This window comes from Carassius gibelio, chromosome B8 (genome assembly GCF_023724105.1).
Source record: "Carassius gibelio isolate Cgi1373 ecotype wild population from Czech Republic chromosome B8, carGib1.2-hapl.c, whole genome shotgun sequence".
In the NCBI taxonomy this organism is placed as follows: domain Eukaryota; kingdom Metazoa; phylum Chordata; class Actinopteri; order Cypriniformes; family Cyprinidae; genus Carassius; species Carassius gibelio.
In genome coordinates, this window is record NC_068403.1 from 3,427,508 (window position 1) to 3,450,246 (window position 22,739).

The 22,739-nt window shown below is 38.6% G+C and overlaps 2 protein-coding genes across 9 annotated transcripts in view; both read left to right on the plus strand.

Annotated features, from left to right (window-relative positions):
- LOC127963024 (paxillin) overlaps window positions 1-19,996 on the plus strand; it is a 34,381-nt gene extending 14,385 nt beyond the window's left edge. Inside the window, exons 2-14 of one of the 4 annotated variants that reach the window (XM_052562680.1) lie at window positions 5,189-5,397; window positions 5,945-6,027; window positions 6,185-6,324; window positions 7,835-8,027; window positions 8,109-8,256; window positions 8,773-9,987; window positions 10,616-10,882; window positions 11,060-11,446; window positions 15,518-15,664; window positions 15,779-15,952; window positions 16,241-16,322; window positions 16,681-16,829; window positions 17,163-19,996. In XM_052562680.1, coding sequence (XP_052418640.1) covers window positions 5,189-5,397; window positions 5,945-6,027; window positions 6,185-6,324; window positions 7,835-8,027; window positions 8,109-8,256; window positions 8,773-9,987; window positions 10,616-10,882; window positions 11,060-11,446; window positions 15,518-15,664; window positions 15,779-15,952; window positions 16,241-16,322; window positions 16,681-16,829; window positions 17,163-17,429 — 3,461 coding nt within the window. In that variant the 3' untranslated portion in view covers window positions 17,430-19,996. The remainder of the gene's footprint in view (window positions 1-5,188; window positions 5,398-5,944; window positions 6,028-6,184; window positions 6,325-7,834; window positions 8,028-8,108; window positions 8,257-8,772; window positions 9,988-10,615; window positions 10,883-11,059; window positions 11,447-15,517; window positions 15,665-15,778; window positions 15,953-16,240; window positions 16,323-16,680; window positions 16,830-17,162) is intronic. The other 3 variants (XM_052562681.1, XM_052562683.1, XM_052562682.1) reach the window with 3 other exon arrangements.
- Window positions 19,997-20,677: 681 nt separating this feature from the next.
- The window catches only part of LOC127963238 (eIF-2-alpha kinase activator GCN1), a 53,086-nt gene continuing 51,024 nt past the window's right edge, over window positions 20,678-22,739 (plus strand). For 4 of the 5 annotated variants that reach the window (XM_052563015.1, XM_052563016.1, XM_052563014.1 and 1 more), the window contains exons 1-4: window positions 20,683-20,771; window positions 21,527-21,635; window positions 22,248-22,311; window positions 22,391-22,522. In XM_052563015.1, coding sequence (XP_052418975.1) covers window positions 20,754-20,771; window positions 21,527-21,635; window positions 22,248-22,311; window positions 22,391-22,522 — 323 coding nt within the window. In that variant the 5' untranslated portion in view covers window positions 20,683-20,753. Of the gene's footprint in view, window positions 20,772-21,526; window positions 21,636-22,247; window positions 22,312-22,390; window positions 22,523-22,739 lie in introns of all 5 variants that reach the window. The other variant, XM_052563017.1, reaches the window with a different exon arrangement.

The window sequence follows — 22,739 nt, forward strand, 5'->3', positions numbered from 1 at the left end:
TCCATTACTGAGATTTGTCATCCACATTTGTTAGATTTTATAATTTAGACATTCCTGCCTTGCAGGCACAGATCTTATCCATTTAAACTGCTGGTTTCTCCTGGAGGGGGAATCAGCTGTGTCAGTATCCCTTGCTAATTGGTACTGAGTTTAGCTCTCATGTTTCAGGGGCCCTTAAATGAGTGCTTCTAAACTGGGCTCTTAGATCAGTAAAAAATAATGTTTTAGTGTATCTTTTTTTTTAAGTATATTTTACTGTGCAATTTCTTACATAATTTCTTTGAGTTAGACCAAACTTTTACTTTGGTGGGTTGTAACCAGAGTTTCTGTGTTTTTTTTTATTTTTTATAAACTATTATTATTATTAGCTATTAAGCCTACTTGAAGTATAACATTCTCTACTGTGTAATAGTACTATATTTCTGTTTGAATTTCTTTAAGTTATACAGAAATTTCATTTTGACAGGTTGTCATAAAGACATTGCCGTTTCTGTCAGTCTGTGTATACGATACGAATGAATGACGATAGTTTTATCAATTGAAATGGTGAAATCCTCTCATAGCGCCCTGACGTGCACATGTGTAGCATACATCTTGTGTCAGTATAGTGAAGAGCTGAAAACACCACGCGTGCGCGTGTGTGTGCGTGTGTGTGTGTGTGTGTGTGTGTGTGTATGTGTGTGTGTAGTAGAGCACACATTCCCAGAGACGTGTAGAACAACACATTCAGGGCCGTTGCTGGCCAAATGGGTGCACTAAGCAGGATTTATTGTTGTGCCCCCCTTCCTCAAATATGATGATATGATGCCGGTAGCCATATCACCCTGGAGCCCAAGACCGGTTGCCCACTGAAGCTAAGCAGGGCTGAGCCTGGTCAGTACCTGGATGGGAGACCTCCTGAGAAAACTAGGTTGCTGCTGGAAGAGGTGCTAGTGAGGCCAGCAGGGGGTGCTCACCCTGTGGTCTGTGTGGGTCCTAGCGCCCCAGTGTAGTGATGGGGACACTAAACATTAAAGACCATATCTGCTGATTGGCTTCATCACTCTGTCTCCTCTCCACCAGTAAGCTGGTGTGTGGTGGGCGTTCTGGCGCACTATGGCTGCCGTCGCATCATCCGCGGGGATGAGTGTATAGAAAAAGCGCTATATAAATGTAAGGAATTATTATTATTATTATTATTATTATGATGGAAAAAACCCTACTATAAGGGTGAAAAATTACTTTAATCAAATAAAAAACTAAATGAATAAATTTTATTATTTACAAATCACAATTGTAGCTCTCGACATTTACCTGTGGCTATAACTTTATTATGACTTTATTATTTATTTTATAGTCTCAAGCATAAAGAAATCATGCAAAAGGAATTTTTTTTTTTACTATGATAAAACTATGGTTTATTTTTGTAAGGGTTGTGATATGCACGTTTTTTGTTGAAGAAATGATAAAGGCTGTGTCATCTATAGCAAAAAGGTGGCCAAAAATGAAGATTAAGTGAATATTTTGAATGAAATGTTTGGTCAGTAGCCTAAACGCGAATCGCGAATCATTTGAGTCAGTTTGGGGATTGCAAATCATTTGAATCAGTTCGGGAGTTCGTAGCAGGATCGCGAATCATTTGAGTCAGTTTGGGAGTTCGGAGCGGGATCGCGAATCATTTGAGTCAATTCGGGAGTTCAAAGCGGGTTCGCGAATCATTTGAGTCAGTTTGGGGATCGCAAACCATTTGAATCAGTTCGGGATTTCGGAGCGGGATCGCGAATCATTTGAGTCAATTCGGGAGTTCAAAGCGGGTTCGCGAATCATTTGAGTCAGTTTGGGGATTGCGAATCATTTGAATCAGTTTGGGAGTTCGTAGCGGGATCGCGAATCATTTGAGGCAGTTATGGGGATCGCGAATCATTTGAGTCAGTTTGGGAGTTCGGAGCGGGATCGCGAATCATTTGAATCAGTTCGAGAGTTCAAAGCGGGCTCGTAAATTTTCAAATTGGCCATAACCTTTAGTTTGTTGCTGCCAACTGGGGTGGCAGCAGGGGTGGCAAGGCTTTCTTTTAGGGTGGCATCTGCCACCCTATGCCACCCCAGTAGATCCGCCCCTGATAGGGAACGCTCTGGTTACTGGTGTAACCTCTGTTCCCTGAGATAAGGGAACCAGCATTGCTTCACTCGCCGTACTATAAGCTGCACACAAATCAATGGCTGTCGCTTCAGATGAAGTGATTCTGATGAAATGGTACATTGAGCCTACTTATATAGAGGTTTGCTCCGCCCTTTCTGCTGGGCTAAAACACCATAGGTTTGTACAGTTACACAAACATTAACAAATCAGGCTTCAGTAGCAGGGTAAACAGGAGGATAACCCATTAACGCAATGCTTGTTCCCTTATCTCAGCGAACTGAGGTTACGTGATTATAGGAACCCTGTAACTGTTTTTTTTTAACACTAACTACCTGTTAACTAACACTGCAAAGTGAATGCAAAGCATCCAGCATAACTGGGAATGAAAACTTTGAGTTTCCATAGCTTCGTTGTTGTCTGTTATTTCGTGGTTTTATGACTTAACTGAAATGCAGGAACATTGCATGTATTTAAAGTTGTAAGGGCAGGACAGGGTTAATGAATGATGTCTGCTGTGTGTGTCTTCCCTTCACTCCTCCCTCCTCTCAAACACACACACACACACTCGTGTGCTCACGCTCAGGTGTGACAGAATATTGGGATACATTCTGGAATACTCTCTTGATTCAGTGAGTAAATTCTCAGCTCATTGTTTCCTATAGGCAGTATTAATTTATTGCGTGTATGTGATCTGTTTTGACCCCCGTTTAACTTCTAAACCAGGATAGTAACAGACGGTACTCCATTTCACTGTTAAAAATAGAGTGAATTCAAGAAAGGTACGTTTAGACGTTGTGTTTCAAGTTTAACGAAATACAGCCGAGTTAATGTTTTGTGCCAGTTGTGAATGTGAACACTTTTGGTATCTCAGAGTCTCAGTTTTAAAGAGCGACGTGTTTAGCACGCTCATCTGTGATCTTTCTAGGTGTTAATTTACCCTCTCATCATAGTTGATCTGCAACCATCACGTTTTTAATAGCCGTCTGCTGTGACTCTTCGACTCGTAAACTTTGAAGAAGAGTTCCAGTAGCTCGGGTGTCTGGCTGTGCTGTCAGGACACCAGTGTCACGCCGCTCTTTACCAGAGGAGATCTCTGCCTGTATGCTATGTGCAGGCTATTATTGACCCTGTGGATAGATGGGTGGATGGATGAATAGGTGCATGAGAAAAGAGTGAGGTAAGAGCTTTATCAGACTGTTTTAGACTAGCTGCATGTCTGTAATTCTGTCGGACTCTCTGTCTGTCTTTCCAAAGTTATCTGTAGGCAACTCAGTGAAGGGTGTAATGGTTCTATGTAAAGGACAGGCTGTATTCGTTAATGCTTAGACACAAGCTTGACAAAGTAACTTTGCAAGTATGTCAAGTTATTCTACTAAAAAAATACCAGTCTACTAATACTCTAATGGAGTTTTTGACATGTAGTTGCAAAGTTCAATAGTCAACAGAATGTCTAAAGGGGAGTACAAAATGAAGTGTAACCCTGGATTCACAGGGGTGAACTGGATCACCTAAATCGATAATGCCAAAGGTATCTGTAAATTCAACCCCAAAATATTGTTATAACTATTAAATAATGGCTATTTTGCATTGTATTATATATTAAAACCCTATCTCAGTCTTTCTGTTTCAAAATGTCATGTTTAATTCAATGTGTTGCTTGCCATTTCTTTGTAAGTATGTGTGAAATTCACCAGCCATTTCTGAGTGTAGTTTAACTAAGAATTAACATTCCGAACAAAGCCATATTTTAAGTATGATTAGATTAGGTCCCGTTTAAGGATACTATAAAATATTAAATGCACAGTGGTTGAATTCTGTCTACAATGTGCCATAGTGTGTCGTTTTCTGCATGATGTTGGATGTTTTAAACATGCATATGTTGTTATATTATCGGACACAGTTTCTCACATGATAGGTCTGTTCCTGAAGGACAGATTGCGTTCATAGCTCAACTCTTACTGCAGGACCAGAAGAGTGTGGTGACATAAGCTCAGCGTGACGGATGTGTTGACAGGCTCTCTGCGGTCCGTCACAACAGGCTTTTAACTGCCAGTTGACACAATGTCAAGACAATGAACCAGCTAAGCTAAATAAAAAAACTCTGTGCTGTAGTTAAGGACCATTTTATGGTACCATACAAAAAGTGGACTTTATAAAAGCCATCTGGTGTATTTTAACTGATTTTCTGTGAGAAAAGCCCCTCTGAGAGGGTCTTTGGATCTGGCGCTACAGCTGCATCAGGACTGGCATAGCTGGCGCTGAAGGACTGTATTTAGTAACATAATTGAGGATGCTTAGAAAGGTTGGAATGCCCAACTGACTCACACAAGCAAACATCATCATCTCTCTCTCTCTCTCTCTCTCTCTCTCTTATTTGTAAGCCTGTTGTTCATTGTTCTCATAGACTTTCCACTTTAATCATGTGTCTTGCTGCATTAGAGGTTTTTATTACTTTAAAACTATTATAGTTTTTTTTTTGCCAACTTAGACATAAGAGCCATTCATTCAGACATTTTTAATGTTACAAAAGATTTCTATTTCCGATAAATGCAATTAAAAAAAAAAAAAACTTTTTAGTCATCAAATAATGTTGAAAAATAAATTTATATCAGTTTCTACAAAAACTGTTTTGAACGATAATTAGAAATAACTCTTAAGCAGCAAATCGGCATACTATAATGATTTATGAAACTGAAGACTGGAGTAATGGAAATACAGGTTTGCATCACAGAAATAAATGCATTTTTACAATATGTTCACATAGAAAACAGCTCTTTTAAATTGTATTAATATTTCACAATATTACTGTTTTTATTTTATTTTTGATCAAATAAATGCAGTATTGGTGAGCAGAATAGATTTTCTAAGAGAAAAAATAAACTCTTACCAATCCCAAATTTTGAATGACAGTATATTTGCATTTGTAAATTTAAAGGGAAACTTCTATCCATATTTTGAAACGAATTTGTTTTATGTAAAATGTGACACCCCCCCCCCCCCCCATCTTATAGAGCAGCAAATGTTCTTTTGAGAAATCTTCACTAACTTCTGTCTCTACTTTCTGCACAGACGCCTTGCTTGCAGATCTCGAGTCTTCCACCGCTCATATCTCCAAGTGCCCAGTGTTTCTTCCTGAGGAGACCCCATATTCCTACCCCATCGGAGGGCACATTTTTCAGGATGACTCCCCTCCTCCGCCCCTGCCCCCTCCACCCACATCTGAGGCCCTGAACGGATCGCTGTCCCCGCGGCCGGACTCCCAGCACTCCTCGCAACAGGTTCAGCACAAACTATCTTAGGACTTTCCAAAATAAGATAGTCAGTCTTCATAACACCTCAGTGTGTCTTGTTGCAAATATTTTGTGTTCTGTACTTTACCTGGAGTTCTCAACTGATCTGGTTTTACATTGGGCATTAAGTTTGGGATTTCTTGACTTAATATTACAAAAATTTTATATTAAGTGAAGTATTCCCAAACTTTTTTTCCAGCCAAGACACTTTGGCCTAAAATATTTACTTGAAGTTCCCCAGAGATTTTGAGTTAATGTTTAATAATTTAACAACACGTGTATACAGTTCTCTGATTAATGACTACTCATTTTATGGTTAATGTTCACTTGAAATGCAGGTATTCAACAACAAAAAAAATTATATAAAAAAATTTTTTTATACTTTTCATAGTGCGCTTTATACACACAAAATGTTACATTTATTAAAATAAAAATACTGGAAAAAACTCAACTGAGAATCAGTTATTTGTTAAATTTGCAATGTAGAATTGCATTAAACATTATGCATTTTGGTTTTTCTTGTGTTGATATTCAGTCTCTGGGCTCTGCTCATAAAAGCACGTTGTCTCGGGACAGCAGTCCACCAGCCTCACATACAGAAGAAGACCACGTTTACAGGTGAGTTACAGTATAACAGAAGATAATTGTCAGCTCGTACTGATAATACTCATACAAAATGGGTATTAAATATCTGTCATTCTGTGTCCCTTCCATTTGCCCATGTCCTGTTATTATGAAAAATCAAACCCTAAATGGAATACTTCTATTGGTCCAGTTTTCCTAACAAGCAGAAGCACTCAGACTCGTCGGCTGCAGTCATGACTTCTGCCCTGGGCAGCAACCTGTCTGAACTGGACCGCCTCCTTCTGGAACTCAACGCTGTTCAGCAAAATGCCCCATCTTTCTCCACTACAGGTAAAGATGAAGACACACTTAAGGCATTCCCGAAAAATGTAATGCCATGCATGAATAATTATACAGAGGTTCAAATAAGTATTGAACATGTCACCATTTTTCCCAATAAATACATTTCTAAAGGTGTTTTTGACTGATGTCGGTAACAACCCAAGTAATCCATACATACAAAGAAAACAAAACCAATACGTTAAGTTCTGTGTAATAAAATTGAATGACACAGGTAAAAAGTATTGAACTACTGAAATGTATTTAATACTTTGTACAAAAACCTTTGTTGGTCGTTACAGCTTCAAGACGCCTTCTATATGAAAAGGTATATATGCTCAGCTGTGATTTTGCCCCATTCTTCCAAAGTCTTCAAATCTTAAAGGTTCTGTGGACCTTTTCTATGAACGCTGAACTTTAGGCCTATTTTCTATTGGATTCAAGTCAGCTGATTGGTTGGGCAGCTTAGCAGCTGTTTTCTTTCTCTGAAACCAATTGAGAGTTTCCTTGGCTGTGTTTGGGATCACTTAGGTGCGTTTGACTTGAAGCACAGCTACAGACGGCGGTCAACGAGAGCAGCCGCTTGCAGACGGGGGTGGAGTTGAAAACAGATGCGTCAAGCCAGACACTTTTTGGTCCCGTTATTGACACTCACGCAGTGTTTGCATACTTTATCACAGATTAAGTGAATTTGATGCAATATTTGTCAAATAAACAGACGTTTTAGAAATGTTTTCACCAGCAACATAAACACTTTTTATATACTGCTTAATACAGCTTCATCTTTTCAAGAATAAAGTTCAGCATAATCCTATACTATTTAAATACTAATAAAGTGGGGGTATATGCTTTTATCAGTGTTGCATGATATACGTGACTCAATACAACAGTACAAATACAGTAAAAAAAGCTTTTACCATTCGAAAAACACAGATTTGTGGCTATTATTGGAAATGAAAAGGTTAGAATAACCCGAAACACGCGGGGTATTTTGAGTGACGTGACATTCAGCCATTGATGTGTCATGTGACAGTCATGTGGCATTGGCGCCATCTCAGGTTGGACAAAATTTCTAACCGGCATGCACTGCTTCAAGTCAGATTGCGATTGGATTGCGCAGTGCTGCATGAAGTCGAACACACCTTTTGTCTTGCTGAAATAACCACCCTTGTTTCATTTTCATCAACCCGGCTTTTTTTGCTCAAATTACTGATAGATTTCAGCAGGTGTCTTGGCTTTCCATGCCTTTTTGAACCTCCCTTTCTTCATGTGTTTAATACGTTTTCCCTGTGTAATTCCATTTTATTGAATATAACTTAATTCTAAACATATTTGTTGTTTTCTTTGCATGTATGGATTACTTGGGTTGTTACAGACACCTGATTAAAATTTCAAGTCAACAGCACCTTTAGAAATATATTTACTGAAAAAAATGGTGACGTGTTCAATACTTATTTTACCTGCTGTACTGCTTTATGGATAAAGAAACAAGTAATCATACTTTGAAACTTCATCTTTGCAGAAGATGTTGCACCTCCATTGCCCCCCTGCAGTGTTGCCCACTATATCCAGGAAAATGGAGCCCACCCAGGCATCACACTGACACCAGCAGCCCAGGACAAGCCTCAGAGGAATGGAACGAAGGGGACAGATGATGGCCGTCCCACTGTGGAAAGTCTTCTGAATGAGTTGGAGAGCTCTGTGCCATCCCCAATGTAAGATCTCTCTCAGGTGTGGATGAAGAAACATGGATTTGCATTGAGGATTTTAATGGAATGTTGTATTAACACAAACAGGGCAAGTCCCTGTGCTCTATCAAGTGAATTGACAGACGGGCAGGTGGACACACCTTCCGACCAGCAAGGCAGAATATCAGCCACCTCCGCTACACGAGAACTGGATGAGCTCATGGCCTGCTTGTCCGATTTTAAGGTGCAGAGCAATGTGAGTGTGTGAATGTGTGTGTGTGTGTGTGTGTGTGTGTGTGATACTTACAGGATGGTGTAAGTGAGTGGTGTAAGTAAGAGACGTTGTGTCTGGGAATGTCTGCTGAACTATGTTGTTTGGGTGATCTATTTTTATGTCTTACTGCTTGACAATCTGGGCTACGTTTCCCAAAAACGTTGTAAGCAGATTGTTGAGACCATTGGTGCCAATGGTGTCTACAGTCTTCTTGGGCTTACGGTGCTGTTGGGAAACATTACCCTGGGTGGTCTTCATCTGACCATCACAACCAGTTTTTTTATTTGCAAATCTGTTCCTGCTTGTCTATGAATTCTAGCTTCAATTTCATTGCAATACTTCAACATTGCATCCAGAATCTTTTTTGTTTTTTCCTCAGCTTTTTTGTACATCTCATGAAAGCTTTTTCTTAATTATTTCTCATCCTCTGCCTTCCTTAATCTGCCACTCTCTTCTGTTTCTTCTTTTTCTTCCCATGTCCTCCTTTATGTCCTCCAGCCAAGTTCTTTGGGCTCCCTGAACTCTGAGTCAATGTTTGAGCAAACTACTACCATTGCTGAAATCCACCCTCCTCCTACGACTGCCGTGTCCAAATCCCTGTCCCCTACCCTCCCAGGGGAATCAAGACGATATTCCCCAAGTCTCTCCTCTCCTTTAAACTTTGAACTGCACATTGTGGAGTTTGAACCAGGTGAACCGGGGGCTGTGCCTCCACCATCCAAAGTTGTCCCAAAGCCTTCCTCTCGACTGTCTCCACCTGTAGCATCCAGTCCTCGTTGTTCTCCAGTATCTGACTTGGGCTTGGATTCTTCCATTGATGTCTCTGCTTCCCTCCTGTCCTCCCAGGTGGAATCTCTACCTGTTCTGTCTCAGACAATAACCACCACTACCACACCTGCAAGAGGAGACCTTTGTAGTTTCTGGGAGGGAAGTCCTTCTGCCATATTGACAAGCTCTAAACTGAAGGCCTATTCGCCTATAACCAAGTCTCCTAGTCCAACAAGTGCCCCAGTGCTCAGCAGAACCAATGAAAGAAGTAGCCCATTGATGACACCAGCATCGATTGATCTGTATCTCTCCAACTCTGAAGCAAAACCTATAAATCCAATCCCATCTCTTTCCAGATCTCCACTTCCTACAGTATCTGAATCACCATCTCTGTCTCTTCCCAAAGCTGTATCACCCCCTCTAATCCTATCCTCTTCTTCGTCTGTAGTGGTTCCCAAGTCTCCAATCCCAAAACCATTATCAGGACAGCCTCTCACTGGTTTTCAACCACCAACCTATGAGCCATCTCTTGATGATGCCTTGGATAAACTCCTTGCTATGAGCTTCAGCAGGCCTGAGAATGAGGCTCCAATCACCACATCGGTGGCCTCGCAACTCACTTCGGAAGTACAACCAGAAGTTTATGAGGAGACAATAGTAGAAGCAGATCGCATGAACATTCATCCTGACACCTTTACAGAGAGCGAAATGGGGGATGGGCTCTTGGAGGATCAGTCCGACTGCAGGAGTGATCTTGACTGGGCTGACATGGAACTGAAGATGGCTTACGAAGGACCTGATGGCTCCATGACCCCCATGACCGAGGCAAGCTGGATGGATGAATCTCTTACACCATCATCTTGCCCTGGAACCCCAGATGCCCAGATGGACCTTCCAATGCTGCATACAGCTGGCACAATGGACAGGATCTCAGCCTCTGGACACGTATGGATAGGGCTGCAATGCTTGTTGATTGGAATGCTTTGGAATTTGGTTTGAAGCTTTTACAGACAAGACTTGCAGTGGTTTGATTGCCAGCATGTAAATCAGGGGTGTCAAATCCTGCTGCTGGGGGGCTACCTTCCTGCAGAGCTTAGCTTGAACCAGCTAATCAAGGTCTTCAGCATTACTACAAACTTCAGGCAAGCTACAATCTGCAGGATAGTGGCCATCCAGATACAAGATTTAACAAGCCTGATGTAATTGAAACCTGTTAGTCAGATGGATAATAAAACATAATTGCACCTCTACGCCTTGAAATACTGCGTTATCCTTATTCTAATTATTTAGTTTTTACTCCCTTTATGGTAAATTGTAATAACTTCAATGTTGCTGTGTGTGCGGTTGATAACCAGTGGTACTTCTGTGCACTTGATAACAAATAGTAACTTGATAACCAGTTCTAACCACCACCATGTATGCACACACCCAACTTTTTCATGCTAAATGATTTTGCACCTGGATTGCATCTGAATGCTTTCTTAGATCCCTGTTTGCCTTTTGGTTTCTATGGACAATAATCAACAATTCCTGAGGCATGTGACATCTAAAGAAGTTTGTACTGCTGTCCCAGATCAAATCTGTGATTAAACGTACCAAGGAGATCCAAAACGTCCATCCCATGTACCGAGACGGCCTGATACGTAGGAAGATGGGCCCCCTCATTTTCCACAAGAGTAACTCCCAGGACCGGCTTATTGAGGAACTGCAAGGCAAGCTGGGAATTGCCCGTAAGGATCGTCCAAAAAAGCAACAGCCAGATGACTGGCTCACAGAAGGCGTCATTGTCATGTCCAACCCCAAACGCTCACGCGAAGACCACAACAGGGAGGTGGATAAGGTAGATGGGAAGGATCTATGGATTCAGCACATTCAGTTTTCACTCCATTCAATTCCTTTAAAATTCTTTTGCTTAATTCCATTGATGTTTCTCTGTAATCACCTGCTTTTTTCTTCTTCATTCCTGCTTTCCATCTCTTTCTCTCTATTATTCTTTCTTATCGGTGACTACCTCTAGATAATCATACCTCCGGAGTCTCCTCTCCCTCAGAGGAAGGTGATCCCACCTCCCCAGTCTCCCCCAATCCCTCGCCCCCCTCCCCCTGCTGAAGAACCAAAACGCCCCCCTCCGGTCAAATTAGTTCCTGCCCCTATGCCTCCACCCCCACCACCTGCCCCCATCCCACCTCCTAGAGAGCCGACACCACCTCCCCAGCCAACTCCACCTCCAGTTCCACCCAAGCCCCCGACCCCTGAACCTGTGGAAGTTCCTGCTCCCTCCCCAAAGCCCAGCCCTCCACCACAACCCACACCCACCCCACCACCTGCCCCTATAGCCCCGCCAAAAGTGCTGATGTCAGTTGGCTGCCAGACGGAGTATGACCCACTCTTCCCTCCGCTGCAGGTGCAGACATGCTGTCATTGGCTAAGCTTGTGTCTTGCTGTCCTCTTCTAGAATAATCACAAAACTTCTATGGATTTTGTAAATGTCATGTTGTATGCTTGAGTTTGGAGATGTTTGTGTGTACTCAGCCTCCTACCCTGGTCATAAATATTAGATTACATTGGATGCGCCCCAGGGAGAGTTTGAGACAAAAACTTGGTTTGAAACCATCTTGTACTAAGGGATTCCTCTGGTCCTTAAAAAGTATTAACTTTAGTTGTATCCAATTTAAGGCCATTTAAAAATCTTAAATGGTACAAGAAAGTATTAATTATGATTTAAAGAGGACTTAAAGGGTTAGTTCGCCCAATTTGCAAAATTATGTCATTAATAACTCACCCTCATGTTGTTCCAAACCCGTAATTATCTGAACCAAATCGAACTGAACGATTCAGTTCGATTTGGTGAACTGGTTCAAAAAGATCCGGTTACATTGAATGATTCATTCGCGAACCGAATATGACAGACTGCTTTGTTTTAGTCTTACAACAGACAAGGAAGAGAAGACAATGCTGAATAAAGTCATAGTTTTTGCTAGTTTTGGACCAAAATGTATTTTCAATGCCTCAGAAAAATCCAACTGACCATCTGATGTCACATGGACTACTTTGATGATGTTTTTCTTACCTTTCTGGACATGGACAGTAACCGTACACACAGCTTCAATGGAGGGAACTAAGAGCTCTTCGAATAAATCTTAAATATCTTTAACTGTGTTCCAAAAATAAACGGAGGTCTTACGGGTTTGGAACAACATGAGGGTGAGTTATTGATGACATAATTTAGCAAATTGGGTGAACTAACCCTTTAAGTCACACAAAGTCAGAAGAGGGAACATCTGAGTTTAAATGTCACACTTCAAACCTCAACCTTCAAACCAGTAAATAGTGTCATGTTAACATTAACCACATGGTCTCGTCAGAAACAATCAAAATTCTGAAAACAGCAGATTAAAGGTCCCATATTGTTAAAACTGAAACTTTTGGGCTTTTTTCATGATAACTGAGGTCTAGGGGCTATTTAACTACTATATAATGCCGCGTTTCCACCGAAATTACCCAAAACATTTGTACCAGTAACTTTTTTTCCCAGGAACTTTTTTCCCCCCAGACCTGTTGCTTTCTGCGTTTCCACCGTGGTGTAAAGTAAAGAAGATTAGGCAAATAGACTGGTGACGAAGGTCTGCGCGCATTTCTCAATACAAAGTATGCTTATTTTGGACATGCATTCTCGGTAGTTCAGACTTTGCGCATTCAACTCGGGAGTGTGATGTCCGCGACGACGCGAATCCAGTAAATCTGCAAACATCAGCGTACTAGATAACATCAGTCAGCTGACCATGGCTACTTCAATTTTCCTCTCTGTATATTTACAATAAAACGAAATAGGATATCAAATACCACTGCCTCCTTTCGTTTTCCTTTTTAACATCATAACAGCTGCAGAAATGTACTTAGTTCCGGGATATATGTATATATATATACAGCCATTACAATGAAACGAAATATTATATAGATTTGCCTTTTTTATTTTCATTTTAACATATAGATAAATCGAATACAGACCAAAGAAAGAGAGACCTCAAAGCCAGCGGCACACATCAGAAGGTCTAGCCGAGGTGAGGCTGCTTCTCGGCGGATAGATGATCACTGAGCTCCCGCTGATTGCGTGGAGCTGACGGTCTCTGAGATCGGCGAAACACACTTTTAAATAGGCGCTGTCTTTATAAATAAACCACAATAAATGGTGGTTGAACTCAACCAATGCTGCATGAACTCAACCAATCAGGACCAATCAAGTCCCACCCCCGAAAGTTCCGGAACTTTGAAAAAGTACCACCCCGCCAGCAGGGACTTTCTGAGGGGCATTTTTTTACCCGGAACTTTATTTAGTTCCTTGTTCCTGCGATGGAAACACACCGAGTACCAGGCCAAAGTCCCAAGTTCCTGCGTTGGAAACGCGGCATAAGTTTCAAAACAGTCAGTCCACAGTACATTGCACACAGCCTGCATAAAGTGAAGTAGTTGTAATTTTTATTTTCATGAACCATTGTGACTTTTTCCGCAAAAAGTTAACGTCAGAACTACACAGTCACTGCCTTCAGACACCACCCTGAGTACCGCCCACCATTCCACTCTACTTTTGCTAACCCCCCAGACATCGCGTCCATGCCATTGCTGAGCAAAAACAACACTGAAACATGTTGAAAAGGTTAAAGGTTCAATAGGTTCAATTTATAAATGTTGCAGGTCTGATATTCGATGGGGGGTTCCAGGTGTTATTTCCAAGTAGTAAAAATTTTGAATTGTCTGGAACGCAGCCTTACATTTTGGGGAGGGAAAGACAAGAATTGCCATATGGCTTAATGTGAGGCTGATTCAATTAAATAAACATAAGCTCTACACTGTCAAAGACAGGTGCTGCTGCTTTGTGTACTCTGGTTACAGAGGAAACCGTTATATTTCTGCTGTTCCAAAAGCACCACCTGCTGGCAGAGAACAAATTGCCATTTTCAGACCAATGTGAAAATCACCCCATGTCTTTATGCATGCTTGCACTACAAGAATATAATTAATTATAAAAATCTAAACAATTAAGTAGTAAAATACTTGTATATGTTATTTAATGAATGTAATGATTGATAATAATTGATTAATATAATAATGACTTTTAATTCATACATTTTCTTAAAATGATTTAAAGGCTGAAATATGAAATTTATCATTCTATAAAACTAGTTTTTGTAAATGCCTGTGTCTGAACTGTAATGGTTTTTAAAGTCCTTTCACAGTGTAATATGTTACCATAGACATTGCCCTATCTAAGGCATATGATATACATTTTAATTGTGCAGGTCTCAAAAGAGGTCTTTAAAAGTCTTAAATTTGAGCTTATAAATTCTGGAGATACCCAGTGTATTGATTAGGGCTGTAAATATTTGTTCTGAGAATGATGTGGTTGGTTTACAGCTATTTTCTATATTATGTTGTAATTGGTATCATGAAATCTTGAATACGCTAAGAGGTACGTTTTGGGATAATCCATAACTTTTCTCCAAAATACACTTAAGACAAATGTAAAGTGGGGAAATTTTTCAAACAATATAGTGGGAAATCAGATTTTATATTTATGAGTTCAAGAACTGTTCCTCGGAAGACATACACTCAAAAAAATGACTCTTTGGCTGAACATGATTCTTTCATGGACAGTGGTTCCACATGTTTGTACCATGTTATTTGGACAAGAATAAATCAAGTTATAAGGACATGTCTACTTTTAGTTGAGTTTACTCAGTTTGCTTTATTTCATCCTTCATGAAATATCTGAGTAGAGATAATATGTTTACATCAAGTAGAACCACTGTCCATGCAAGTTTAGAGTTATAAAAACATTAGCAAGTAAGATATAACTTTTCTTTACACATGATGTTAGTTGTTTGCAGTTTAAGGATGTTACTATGTGTACATCATGCACTAGCACTCTTATTAAAGTTGCTTTTTTCAAATTAAGTATTTTAGACTTTCTCTTAACCAGGTCCTCAACCCAACCACAAGCTCCACACTTCACCACAATGGTAACTCGCACCAAATACACCAATATAAAGTATTTTAAAATGCCCACATAATAGAGCATTAGACATGAAAAAGTCTCCTTATTATCACTTTTTACTAAAAACTGCATAAAATAACACTTTATTTCAACATTTTCTCTCCCCATATCCAGTCCTGTGCAAAGCATGATGGGAAGCGTAAAACTTATTTTGAAGTACTTGATTGAAACATGTTCTTTCAAAATGAAAACTTTATGTTAAACCAGCGAGTGACAGTTTTAAGTCAGTTTAACATGACACAATCATGTTGAAATGAACAAAGTGAACAAAACTGAAAATTCATTTTTTTGAGTGTATGATTATAGTAATTATATAACCAATTAGGTTCCTTCAGAAACTGTCATCTTGTTTAAATTATTTTAGGTGTGCAGTTGTGTTTTTTTTTTTTTTGCATTGAGGATTTTTTTTCTACCTCTCTTTAGATTATGGCCCAGGGGAAGGGTCCACAACCACAGGTTAATAAACTGGACAACATGCTGGGCAGTCTTCAGTCTGACCTCCACAAGCTGGGAGTGCAGACGGTTGCTAAGGGAGTGTGTGGCGCCTGCTGCAAACCTATTGTTGGCCAGGTGAGGGTCCCAGAGATCTACACCTCAAACATAAGGTTTTAGCTTTCAGCTAAGATAACATGCTGTGTTAGACACATCTAAACAAAGGATGCGTGTGTGTGTGTTTCTGTTCAGGTGGTAACTGCCATGGGGCGCACATGGCATCCAGAGCATTTTGTGTGCACACACTGCCAGGAGGAGATTGGTTCCAGAAACTTCTTTGAGAGGGAAGGACAGCCATATTGTGAGAGAGATTACCATCATTTATTCTCTCCACGCTGCTATTACTGTAACGGACCCATACTGGATGTGAGAACAAATTTGTCTTTTTTTCAGTCTGAACAGTAGAATGAGCACATAAAATAATGTTTCTTATTTCAATGCAATCCATATTTATATGTTTGGATTTGTGTTCAGCGTGAACAAAGCCTGTGTTTATTATTTCAGCCTGTATCCATTGATTTAGTGCCACTTACATTGTAAGTGATTCATGTTTTTCATTTAGATTTTTTGAGGCACAAGTAGAAATCAGTTTTCCGTGGTAATTGACAACCTGCTACAGATGATAAAACTGATCAAACTGTTCTCATCTCACAGAAAGTGGTGACGGCGTTAGACAGGACGTGGCATCCTGAGCACTTTTTCTGTGCCCAGTGTGGGGCGTTCTTTGGCCCTGAAGGTGAGTAAACATTTAAAGAACACTCCATTGGCTGCTGTCATCAAAGTACCCATATTTTGTCTATTTACAATGTAATTTTATTTTTGGGGTCTTCTAGAATACATTTACATGTATGTACATTTTGCTGATTATTTATATGCACAGACAGCAACATTTAAAAAAAAAAAACACATAGATGCCCTTTAAATTAAAAGGGTGACAAAACAGATCCTAAAATTAAAAGGAACTATGCTGGTTCTATAATTTGTAATAAAATATAATGCTAAATTGAAATCTGAGACTTTTAGACAAACTGCTAACCGCTTTTCTCTTTTGTTGTTGTTTGTATTAGTAAATACATCTTTGTTCTGTTTTTCAGGATTTCATGAGAAGGACGGAAAGGCGTTCTGTCGTAAAGATTACTTCGATCTGTTTGCTCCTAAATGTGGAGGCTGTGCTCGTGCCATCCTGGAGAATTACATCTCTGCCCTGAGCGCCCTCTGGCATCCTGAGTGTTTTGTGTGCAGGGTCAGTATAAGCTAATCAAAATATTATCTTTTAATTTTTTTTCTTTTTTTAAGTCGTCTGCTTTAGTTTTGAATTAAAATACAGTAAAGACAGATAATGTGAGCTGCAAATCAGTATATTAGAATGATTTCTGAAGGATCATGTGACACTGAAGACTGGAGTAATGATGCTGAAAATACAGCTTTGCATAAATTAAAAAATGACTGTTTTTACTATATTTTTTTTTTTTAAATGTTGCCTTCGTGAGACTTGTTGGCATAAAAATAAATATGCATAAAATGTATTTGAAGCACTTGTGAGTAGTCATGTGGATTTGTTGCGTGTGTGTTTCAGGAGTGCTTCACACCCTTCATCAACGGCAGTTTCTTCGAGCACGACGGTCAGCCGTACTGCGAGGTTCATTATCACGCCCGCCGCGGGTCGCTGTGTTCCGGCTGTCAGAAACCCATCACGGGCCGCTGCATCACAGCCATGGGCAAGAAGTTTCACCCTGAGCATTTTGTCTGTGCCTTCTGCCTCAAGCAGCTCAATAAGGGCACCTTCAAAGAGCAGAACGACAAGCCTTACTGCCAGGGCTGCTTCATCAAGCTCTTCAGCTAGAAAGATGTCTGACTGACTGTGTGTGTGTGTGTGTGTGTGTGTGTTATTCAGGTTCACGTGTCTGACTCTCGACATCCCCACATGACGTTTCTGGTCAGGTTAAAACGATAGTGCCATGAAACGTGCTCTCAAAAGCCAGGTTGTTTTAGAGGGTATTAGAGGAAAGTTCAGCTGAGACTGTAGAGGGGTTTTGTTTTTGTTTTTGAGAAAGTGTGTGAATGTTTTCTGCTTACTAAAGAGAAACTGTTTGATGATGAGAACAGTTCAGGAAGGATGATGGGAATACGTTTGAGACACAATCAACAGAAGGAAACGAAGCATCAGATAATTCAATGACTGGAAATCAAACGAATAACCAATAATTCAATAATTAGTGGAGAATCTCATGAAACAATGTCCAGGTCATATATTAGTCTGAAACCAAGGGAAAGATAAGAAATCATATTTTGCATGAAAAAAAATGTAAGCCGGTTTCAGAATATTAAATATTTTTTTGCATTGTGGCATTATTTCAAAAAAAAAAAAAAAAAAAAAATCTTCCTTATTTTCCAATATTTTGTTACCAAAACAAAATCCTTATAGTAATATAATGAAAAAATATATCCTGTCCAATAACATTTTATTATTATTATTATTATTATTAATAATAATAATAATAATGATAATGATTATAATAATAGTTATTATTATTATTAATTATTATTATTATTATTATCGTTGTTGTTGTATCTTTTTTATTAATAATATAATATTGATGTTATTTTAAATTTCATTAAACTCAGTAAAACAAAAAATAACATGAAGTATAAATGCTTCATTGTTATTACTCCGAAAATAAACTACATTTTCTTTTATGCAAAATAGGATTTATTCTTTCTTTTTATTTTGGTATGAAATATGGCCTGCATTTGTTCTTTTGAGCTTCAATTTTAGGAAAACGTTTTATTTACTTTGCATCATTTTAGCATAAAATCTCCCCTCGGTGAATTGCTACGTTTAGTGCCTTGTTCTGTATTACAAATTTAACTGAATTTAAAAAATACTAAATGTGTAGTTTTCTATACAAGATATAACAAAGTTCCTGATCCATGTTGAAGTTGTAATTGAGAGACTGAAGTGTATTCCTCATGAAGTCTGTGTAGTAACAGCAAGTTTTTAATTATTAGTGACATCTGGCACCCATAGAGATGAATGTATCTTACTGTTAATCGTTCACTTCTGCCGGCACACATAATAACACACATTTCCTTCATTTTTACACTAATAAATCAAAACCGTATTTTCTGATGTCTTTAAACTAGAATATTTATCTGAAGGAACCAGTCTCATATGGCATTTTGGGACATGTTTTGTAGTTAGGATAATTAGCTATTTTGGTTTTAGTCACAAAACAGTCACTACATAAACGCTGACGATTCTAATAGTTCACCCAAATGTGAATATTAACTGAAAATGTGCCATCCGAGATGTAGATGAGTTTGTTTCTTCATCAGATTTGGAGAAATGTAGCATTGCATCAGTGTCTCATCAACGGATGCTCTCCAGTGAATGGGTGCCGTCAGAATGAGAGTCTAAACAGCTGATAAAAACATCACAATAATCCACAGCACTCCAGTCCATCAGTGAACGTCTTGAGAAGTGAGAAGTCAATCTTCTGTTGTCCTGATGTTGTTCTTCTAGCTGTGACTGTATTGTGCAATTCTCAATTGTTGAATTCAGTATATGATTTGATGAGAAAAATGAGTATCTGATATTGTCTTTCTCACTCTTAGAGACAATTCTAGACAATATTATAACTGCTGTATTATGATATCGTGACTATATATTCTATACTAATTATTTTTTTCCTCTATCTTTTAGTTTCCCTCCGTTTTGCATGAAAGTCTTAAGTGTCTTTCAATCCTTTTAAAAGGCGAGTTTTGAAAACTCGATGAAGACTTTCTTGTATTTTTAGAAACATGTTGTCACTAAAACAGACTTTTCAGATCAATAATATTAAATTTATATGGCCCTGGTGTGGCTTTCTGGATGCCTGTCAACACAGATTGCTATTTGATAGATATACCAGCAAGTGTTTATTAAATGAAAGCTTTTATATGACCCGATGTGCCAGAGATATGTTGAGAAAACTCTACTTAGAAAGTAGAAGTTACTTGTTCTGCTTTGTTTTATGAAATTCACTATGAATATGCCTTCTTTGATAACTCGATTGTAATAATCTGTTTTGCTTCTAATCGCTATGTGCCAAAAGAAGGTGCGGTGGAAATCTCGGGATCATATGATCTCCGTATGTGTTTTAATCACTCATTTACACTGGTCGAATCTTGTGCCTTTGTTTATTTTGAGATGTTCTATCATATAAATTGATCTGACGCTTTTCCATTTCTGTTCATAAATCATTATTTTACTGTCCCTTTACAAATATGATCATTTACCTAATGTGAAGTCAGCTATGCATATTTTTATCTCTCTCCTGTAACACTGTCACGTTTTGTTCTGTGAGTATTGGTTATCGATTCTATTCATGCAATTATATGCAAATAAAATTGGTGTTTTAATGCACTGAATATTTTTCCTCCTGATGTTGTTTATTATTACATTTTTGCATAGAGGTTTGTACACATAACAGTAATCTTATAAATCTTTTTGGCTGTATCTAACAATTAAAGTCATATAACGATATCACAGTGCTGACATATTCTAATTTTTTTTTTTTTTTTTTTTTTTTTAATTTTCACATTTTGTGTGTAGCTGTAGCTTAAGTTTTTCATTTATGGGAAATCTTAATTTTTCTCGTTATAATTGACGGCTCTGTTTATGCTAGATTTAGTTTATTTTTATTTTATTTGTAAATAAAACTTTATAAAGAGAAGAGACTGCTTACAATGTTTTGTTATTTTATTCACTAATAATGTGTAGAAAATGAGTTCAGATTTTCAGACAAATAAAATCATATGTACGGTGTATAAATGCAATTTTTTTTTGTGCAACATTATTTTTAGTTTTCTAAAATATTGGTATACTTTTTTGTGTAGCTATAACAGTTTAATATGTAACTCATTAATTGTTTGTAGGGATTGCATTAAAATGTTAATGTATTTTATTTTATGCCAAAACTTCATAAAATGAAAAGACAATTTAAATAGAATTTTTGATTATTTAATTCACTGATAATTTGTTGAAAATGAGGTGGAAAATATATATGATTAACAGTTTCAGCGCCCTCTAGAAAATACTAACTCAAGCCCGCAGAAGCACGTGGCCGAGGACGGTAATGACTCCGGAAGTGACGACTTAAATTCTTTCCAGATCGAGGCCGGCAAGATGGCAGCGGACACGCAGGTTGGTGTGATTCGATCCACAGCTGCATCAACATTAAAACGCTAACTTTTCTTCAGTGTCTCACTACTTTCTTATGATCTTTCAGAAAAGATGATGCGTGATCCGCGTGCGCGTGATGTTCCGCTACACTAGACAACGTGTGCGCGCGCGCTAGTGCGTGAAAGTGTTACTAATAACATCAAAAACTATAAACCGACCATTAATGATACAACAGTCGCATAACAAACATTTATTAGGTTTTTATGGTAATTTGGCAGACTATTTTAAACGAATGACCCACATATTTGTGAATCTGCAGATCTCAAACAAACATTATCTTCAGAAAGTGCTAGAAGTACCATGTTTACCATGGTCAAACCATGTTGTTGTTGTTGTTTTTTTTTGTTTTGGCTAATATAGCACTGTAATATCATGATGATCTTCAAATGCTGGTACATAAAACTAATAACACAAATAAACTGATACCTGTTATTTTGTGTAAGGTGTCACATAAGAATAATGCACCATGGTAAATCATAATTCATGCCTGAACTATTAATGTAAAACCAGAATGAATTTCAGCTTATGATGCATTCAGTCAGTCAGTGTTATGGCAGTGGTGACTAATACAATGTAAACTCATGCTTTATTATAGTAACAATAAATGGAGTGATGGATACAGTGGTGGTTACAGTGTTTACCATGATAAACTGTAGTATGATATCCATATTTTGATGTAGTTGCGTGTCTGATGGCTGATATCTGTGTGTTTCCAGGGCCAGGTTTCAGACACGCTGAAGAGATTCGCTGTGAAAGTCACGTCGTCCAGCGTTAAAGAGCGTAAAGAAGTTCTTGAAGAATTGAAGGAATGTGTGAAAGGAAAGGGTGAGTTTATCAGACTAAACAAATAACTAATATAACACATTTTGTGTTCTGTGGATATTTTGAAGAGCATTATGGTGACCAAAAGCGACTCTCTATATTCCATATACTTTCAAGTCATGCAATAACTTTTTTTAAAATGTTTTTTAAAGTCAGCTGTGCTCACTGAGGCTACATTTTTATTTATTTTTAGGTAAAACACCAAAATATTGTGAAATATGAACTGTTTTCTATTTGAAAATGTTAAAATTATATGACGAAAAGCTGTATTTTCAGCATCATTCCTCCAGTCTTCAGTGTCACATGATCTTCAGAAATCACTATAATATACTGATTTGCTGCTCATTTTTGGTTGTTAAACAGTTGTGCAGCTTCATATCTTTTCTGAAACTGTGATACATTTTATAAATTATCAATAAACCGTGTTTATTTGAAATAGAAACCTTTTGTGGCATTCTGAATGAATGCCTTTACTGTCACATTTGATCAATTTAGTGGCATTTTATTGAACATAAAGCTACTTTTGAGCTGTATTGTCTATAAACTCTGGATTCAGACGTGTGCATCTTCAGATATGAGTTTGGAATGATGTCCTCTAATGTTGTGTGTCCTCAGATCTTCCCGAGCCGGTCATTAAAGGACTGTGTAAGCTCTTCTATCTGACTCTGCACAGATACAGGTGAGTGTGAGCCGTCTCCTCTCCTCTGTCCAGTAAAGCATGTTCTTCTGCTGAAGGTGGCTTTGATTTCTCCTCTCAGGGATGCTGCGTCTCGGCGAGCTCTGCTCTCGGTCATCGAGGTGCTCGTCCAATCACAGCCTGATGCCATGGTCACCAACCTCCCCCCCGGTCTGCTGAGCTGTGGGGTGGTCAGCAGGGGCGTGATGCCCGGGTGAGTGACCACACTTATACACAGCCCTGTGATTTCTCTAGTGTGGAAAACATGGACTGAATTGTGGAATCCAAACATAAAAATTGATTTTTTTTTCAATAGTATAACATGGAATGTCAGGAAATTATGTAACATTTAGATAAATAAATCAAAAGTGAAACAGTGTTCTTAGTGTTACAAGTGTTTAGCTAGTGTTAAACTAGTGAATATTAAACTG